This window comes from Brassica oleracea, chromosome C4 (genome assembly GCF_000695525.1).
Source record: "Brassica oleracea var. oleracea cultivar TO1000 chromosome C4, BOL, whole genome shotgun sequence".
In the NCBI taxonomy this organism is placed as follows: Eukaryota; Viridiplantae; Streptophyta; class Magnoliopsida; order Brassicales; family Brassicaceae; genus Brassica; species Brassica oleracea.
The window spans coordinates 41,238,709-41,245,708 of record NC_027751.1 but is presented as its reverse complement, the minus strand read 5'-3'; the positions used below and the strand labels follow the sequence as shown (position 1 = coordinate 41,245,708).

The window sequence follows — 7,000 nt, the reverse complement described above, 5'->3', positions numbered from 1 at the left end:
CACTTCTCACTCCCACTTTCCACGCTCTTTTATGGGTAAGTTCGATATCTATGCTCGTCTTAATCACCCATTTATATTCTCACATCAATAGATCAAAAAGCATAATTTCTTAACTATAATTATACTAATAAGTATTCTTATTCCATATAGATTGTTCCTTTATGCTATCAATAATAATTTTCTAGGCTAGTGAACATTAGAAAAGACTGATTAAAATAAGTTGAAAAATTAATTAAGAATAATCTCATCCCTCCATTATTCGAATCTTATGTAATAACTAACTACTAGTTTGGTCATTTCATTTTTGTGCGTGTAAATCTCACAATATAATTAATAATTCTAGATGCGTATATTTGTCTACTGCAAAATAGACTAAACGAATAATATATTCCAAGTAGAACCAAGAAAATCAATATATTCTAAGAAAAAAAGAATATTGGGAAATGACATATTTCACAGTGAATTACCCAACTAATACAAGGTCCTTTTAAACTCTCTCCAATAATAGTACTATTTGGTAGATTTCTAAACGGCATGAACCTAAATATATATATCAGACGCAAATAATAGCAAGTCATTTTCAAAAACTTTTGAAAAACTCTCTTTTAAAAAAAATCTCCAAATTCGAAAGCTCCTGTATAGTTTCTGAAGCCAACAAAATAATAAAACTGATAGCTGCTATGTTCCTTGCTTATACTTCACGTCATACAATTCAATACTAGTATAAGATTATTAAATAAAATAAAATCCTATGTCGTCGGAAAATCTGCTGACTTTTTTAAAATTGCAACAGTCACCCCTTCCTCTATATAAAACCCTAGCTACTTCACACTTGTTTTCAGTTCTCTCTATCTATCTCTTTCCTCTGTGTTTAGAGTTTGTGATAAAGAAAAATATGACGACGGTTGTGGAGGTTAGAGAATACGACCCGAGTAAGGACTTAGCCACCGTGGAAGACGTTGAACGGCGGTGCGAAGTTGGTCCGACCGGAAAACTCTCACTCTTCACCGATCTCTTAGGTGACCCGATTTGCCGTGTCCGACATTCACCTTCTTACCTCATGCTGGTAATTTCTAGAACCCAATTCTTATCCAAAACCCATTTTCTCAAATTGAAGTTAATTCAATTTTTTTTTTAATATGAAGCTTGAATTAAAAGAGCGTTTTGAAGTTCTATGTCATTTCTTAGTAATCATTAGTTAGAGAGAATTCTTTTTAAAAAAAAATAAAATAATTATGAAGCATATATATGAACTAACTCATGAACAAGTTGATTTTTTTTCTTTTAGTGTTAGAGATAAAATATAAAAAATACCCCGTTTTTCTAAGTTGCAGTTATTCGAGAGCTTACTCATTATGAAGCAAGTACACAAAAATTAAATCTAAACCAAAAGGCTTTAGTGTTTGGTTTACTTTTTACTGTTTTGTTTTTTAATTAAAAATGAATAATAAAAATAAAATTCTTAGTACACTTCGAAAATTCTTACAGGTGGCTGAGATTGCTACAGAGGATAAGAAAGAGTTAGTTGGAATGATTCGAGGATGTATCAAAACCGTTACATGTGGTAGCAAAACACTCGATGTTACTACCAAACCACTTTACACTAAACTCGCATACGTTTTGGGCCTCCGCGTTTCTCCTACTCACAGGTTCGTTTATAATTTCATTTAATGCACGTAACTAACGCTAATTAATAATTAATTATAATAATTAATTATAAGTAATTAATGTTAATCACGTCACATTTTTAATAACGCAGGAGGCTAGGAATAGGGTTTCAGCTCGTGAAGGAGATAGAGAAATGGTTTAATCAAAACGGTGCAGAATATTCCTATATTGCTACTGAAAACGACAATCACGCTTCGGTTAATCTTTTCACCGGAAAATGTGGTTACACTAAGTTTCGTACACCGTCCATTTTGGTTAACCCGGTGTACGCACACCGGGTCAACATTTCTAATCAGGTTACGGTTCTCAGGCTTGACCCGTCGGATGCTGAGTCACTATACCGGCTACACTTTAGCACAACCGAGTTTTTTCCACGAGACATTGACTCAGTTCTTAACAACAAACTCTCGCTTGGAACATTCATTGCTGTTCCACGTGACAGCTGCTACGGGTCCGGGTTCGGGTCATGGCCCGGTTCAGCTAAGTTTCTCGAGTATCCACCTGATTCTTGGGCGGTTTTAAGCGTGTGGAACTGTAAAGACTCGTTTAAGTTAGAAGTTCGTGGTGCATCGAGACTACGGCGCGTGTTGGCCAAAACAACGCGTGTGGTTGATAAAACGCTACCGTTTTTGAAAATTCCGTCTATTCCAGCGATTTTTCAGCCATTTGGACTTCATTTTATGTATGGCATTGGTGGTGAAGGACCATGCGTGGAGAAAATGGTGAAAGCGTTGTGCGGCCACGCGCATAACCTGGCGAAAGAAGGAGGATGTGGTGTCGTAGCGGCAGAATTGGCCGTAGGAGAGCCGGTCCGGAGAGGAATACCACATTGGAAGGTGCTATCGTGTGATGAAGACTTGTGGTGTATTAAACGGCTTGGTGAAGATTATAGTGACGGCTCTGTTGGTGACTGGACTAAATCGCCACCTGGCAATTCCATTTTTGTTGACCCTAGAGAATTCTGATATTTCAAATTAGATTATGTTAGAAAACGAATATTTATCTTTCATGTCAGATTAGATGTCTTTTAAACTTTGGAATGAATGATGTAGTAAGATTCTTTCAAATATATAGCTTGTTTAAAAGAGATTCGAAGGTATACTTCTTTATGGCAAATTGAATGTAGTATTTTATAAGCAAAATCTTGGATGAAATATCCCTTGTTTGAAGGTAATTCACTAATTTGTATTTGTTTAAACAGCAATCTTAAATTCAAGTAATATTTTTTTTGTAAGATTGAAACAAGTAAAGATGAAAAGGAAAAGAAAAAAAAGATCTCCAACAATTTTAAAAATTAAAAAGCAATTTCAGATCTTCTCCGTACGTCTTACAAAAAGGGTAGTACTATATATCATAGGCATAAAATTGATTATTTTTTTTTAAACAATTTTTTTTTTTTATTACATGCAGCTCTTGTTTATTTACCCTAAATCTCTTTATTTATTCTACTTACTTTTCCTATAAATCGACAAAACGAATTTACTGGTAGTTTATGTCATTTTACTGAAAACAACATGCGCGGGGATGAGATTATGTATACAAATAATTTTTATACATTTTTATTTATTTTGTGTTAATTTATGTATTATGTATATAATTAAACTACAGTAAACACAAATCAAAACAACATCTCTTATTTATTTACAATAATTGTTTTGGTAAATAAATAAAAATAATTATTTCTAATTTTATATGGTATATAATTAAATTTTAATGATATTGGCGTAAATATAGAGTATATTTTAATATAAATATTTATTATCGAAACTTAATATTTATATGATTTTATTTACATTTGTATATTTGTTGTAACAAAAAAAATAAACCATAATCACAAATACCACATTCATTGAATCATAGTACCACTTTTTATGTTTACACTAACCACTTTTACACTCACTTTTAATGAAGGATAAAATACACTTATACACCTAAGGTTAACTAATCTAGAATTAGGGTTTAGAGTTGAGGGGTGAAATAAAGTTTTTGGAATGTGAAATTTAAGATTCTAATAAATATATAAATAAATACTTAAAATTTTTTAAAAAATTTAAAAAATAGTTTCAAACATAATTTTTGATTTTCAAAAAGAAATTTTGAAAAAAACAAAATTTTGGAAAAATATTCAAAAAACATTTTATAAAAAAGTTCGAATTTGAAAAAGTATAATTCGAAAACATAATTTTTTTTTCTAATTTTTTTTAATTTTTTTATTTAAATAATGATTTCTTATATACTGTATATAGGCGAAAATTTCATGTTTACCACTTTTCATCTTTACCACCACTAAAGGAACATTTTTAAAAATTCCTTCTTAATTAAGTGGCAAATGACTCTTATATCCTTATTCTCTATATATATAAAATAAATCATTATTATAAATAAAATAAATAAATAAATACTCTTATACCCATGTTCTATATATATAATAAATCATTATTTAAATAAATAAATAAATAATAAATAAATAAATAATTTTTTTTTATGTTTTCAAATTATACTTTTTCAAATTCGAACTTTTTTATAATTTCTTTTTTGATTTTTTTCGAAATTATTTTTAATTTCTTTTTGAAAATCAAAAATTATGTTTGAAACTATTTTCTTAATTTTTTTATATTTTTAAGTATTTATTTATATATTTATTAGAATCGTAAATTTTATATTCCAAAAACCCTACCACCCTCAACTCTAAACCCTAAGTCTAGATTAGTTAACCGTATGTGTGTAAGTGTATTTTACCTTTCATTAAAAGTGAGGGTCAAAGTGGTTAGTGTAAATATGAAAAGTGGTACTATGAATGTGGTATTTGTGGCAATTTCTCCATATATAGAGAAAAATGGTGTAAGAGTTTTTTGCCAATTAATAAAGAAGGTATTTTTGAAAATGTTCAATTAGTGGTGGTAAAGATGAAAAGTGGTATCATTTCTCCCCATTTTTTAGTGAAATCTTAAATTTAAAATATTAAGGTCTCGATACTTTCGATGCAAATTTTGAAATTAATATATTTAGGTATTCTTATATGGTATATACTTTAATTTAAAAGATATTAAAATAGATATGGTATATGCTTATATATATAAAAGTTAAACCATAATCATACGGTTTTATGATTATTTGTATCTTGTTATAACAAAAAAGTTAAACCACTGATTACAAAAGTTTAACTGTGAATTTTTTAAACATTTTTAGTAATTTATAGTTATTTTAAATAATCCAGAATAGGAAAATTGCTAAAAATACCATTTTGAAAGTACCACTTTTCATGTTTATACTAACCACTTTTACGCGTTTTTCAATAACAAGAAATGGACCTTGGTTCATGATAGGAGATTTTAATGAAATCACATGACATAATGAGAAAGAAGGAACAAGACAACGCCCTGATAGTTCATTCCTTCTTTTTAAGCAGATGCTTAAGGATTGTGGGATGTTAGAGTTTCCTTTCTCGGGGGACATGCTCTCTTGGGTAGGGAAGCGAGCAGGCAGATCAACTGTTCGATGTCGCTTAGACAGAGCAGTAGGAAATGCAGACTGGCATGAGAAGTTTTCCCACTCGACTGTGAAGTATATGAGGTTATGGGGATCGGACCATCGTCCGATTCTTGCAGAAATACTTATAAAGCCAATGAGACGATAAAAAAAGTTCAAGTTTGATAAAAGATGGCTGGATAATGAGGAGTTAAGGCAAGTTATCCTTGAGGGATGGAAATCTCCTGATCTTCCTCCCAATGCGACTATTATGAAACATATTTCCAGCTGTAGGAAAGCCTTAAGTGAATGGCGGAGGCAACATAATGTCAATTCGGCAAAATTAGTGGAGGAGCTTAAAGAAAAAGTAGAGGGCTTGTATGCAGATGATAATGCCACAATTGAGTAAATTGCAGCAGCTTTGAAGGAACTCTCTGATGCTCTTAAACAGAAGAAATGTTCTGGAAACAGAAGAGTCGGGTGTTTTGGTTGAAAGAAGGAGACATAAATACAAAAAAATTTCATGCCTTGACAAAGCAAAGAAGAGCAAGAAATAAGATCACACAGCTCTTAGATGAAAATGGAAATATTGTTGAGGATGAAGAAGGATTGGTAGCCATTGCTACTAGCTACTTTAGGCAGATCTTTGAATCATCAAATCCAGAGGACATTGAAGAGGCGCTAGCACAAGTTCCTACGATGATCACTGGTACGATGAATGACAACCTTATAGCTCTGGTCACTAAATGGGAGGTCAAATTGGCGCTTTTTGCAATGCATCCAGAAAAGGCCCCTGGACCAGATGGGATGACTGCGTTTTTCTATCAAAAATTTTGGGACATAGTAAAGGAAGATTTAACTCTTATGGTTGATAAATTCCTTTTTGAGGGGACGGTGGCTAATGGGCTGAATTATACAAACATATGTCTCATCCCAAAGACAACAAAGCCTAATGAAATGGCTCAGTTTCGACCCATTAGTGTGTGCAACGTCAGCTACAAGATAATCTCTAAGGTCTTATGCCAGAGATTAAAGAAAGTGCTACCAAGCTTGATATCGGAAGCCCAGTCAGCCTTTGTTACTGGGAGACAGATTTCAGATAACATTATGATTGCTCAAGAAATGTTCCAAGCTCTGCGAACTAAACCAAGTGGACGTAATAAAAGGATGGCCATCAAAACAGACATGAGTAAAGCATATGATAGGATGAAATTGTCTTTTATTGAAGCTGTCATGCGTAAGATGGGTTTCTCAGAAATCTGGATCACCTGGATAATGCGATGCATTACATCGGTAAAATATAAGGTCCTCATGAATGGAGAGCCAAGATGAAATATTGTTCCAGGTAGAGGCCTACGTTAAGGAGATCATTTATCTCCTTTCATTTTTATTCTATGCACGGAAGCACTCCCTAGCCTTCTTAATCATGCAGAGAATCAAGGGAAGATAACATGGATGGGCGTCACACACGCGTGTCCGTCGGTATCCCACCTTCTCTTTGCTGATGATAGCCTTTTCTTCTGTAAGGCGGAGCCCTGTGGATGTGAAGAAGTAATGAAAGTAGTCAGGAAATATGGCAAAGCATCAGGTCAATGTATCAATTTTGATAAATCATCCTTGCTCTTTGGTAAACAGATTAATGCAACTAGTAGACAAGAGATTAAAGATGCACTTGTAATAGAGAATGAAGGAGGAATGGGAACTTACCTAGGCATCCCCGAAGACATAAGTGGATCTAAATGCAAACTTTTTGCTTTTCTAAAGGACAAGTTGATGCATAGAGTGAATGAATGGACAGGTAGATGGCTCTCGAAAGGTGGAAAGGAAGTACTGATTAAGTCCATTTTGCTCGCTCTTCCGACAT

The 7,000-nt window shown here is 32.6% G+C and overlaps 1 protein-coding gene across 1 annotated transcript; it reads left to right on the top strand.

Annotated features, from left to right (window-relative positions):
- The first annotated feature begins 864 nt into the window (after nt 1-864).
- Nucleotides 865-2,633, top strand: LOC106340962 (probable N-acetyltransferase HLS1-like). Its single transcript, XM_013779783.1, has 3 exons — nt 865-1,066; nt 1,489-1,649; nt 1,760-2,633. Exons 1-3 carry the CDS (start codon nt 896-898, stop codon nt 2,631-2,633), a joined length of 1,206 nt encoding a protein of 401 aa, XP_013635237.1. The 5' UTR covers nt 865-895.
- Nucleotides 2,634-7,000: the final 4,367 nt, after the last annotated feature.

Bases quoted from the DNA above. Each gene is read 5' to 3' on its own strand.
- LOC106340962 (XM_013779783.1), top strand. From the start codon at position 896: ATGACGACGGTTGTGGAGGTTAGAGAATACGACCCGAGTAAGGACTTA. The intron at 1,067-1,488 runs GTAATTTCTAGA...AAATTCTTACAG, and splicing joins CACCTTCTTACCTCATGCTG to GTGGCTGAGATTGCTACAGA. The intron at 1,650-1,759 runs GTTCGTTTATAA...TTAATAACGCAG, and splicing joins CGCGTTTCTCCTACTCACAG to GAGGCTAGGAATAGGGTTTC.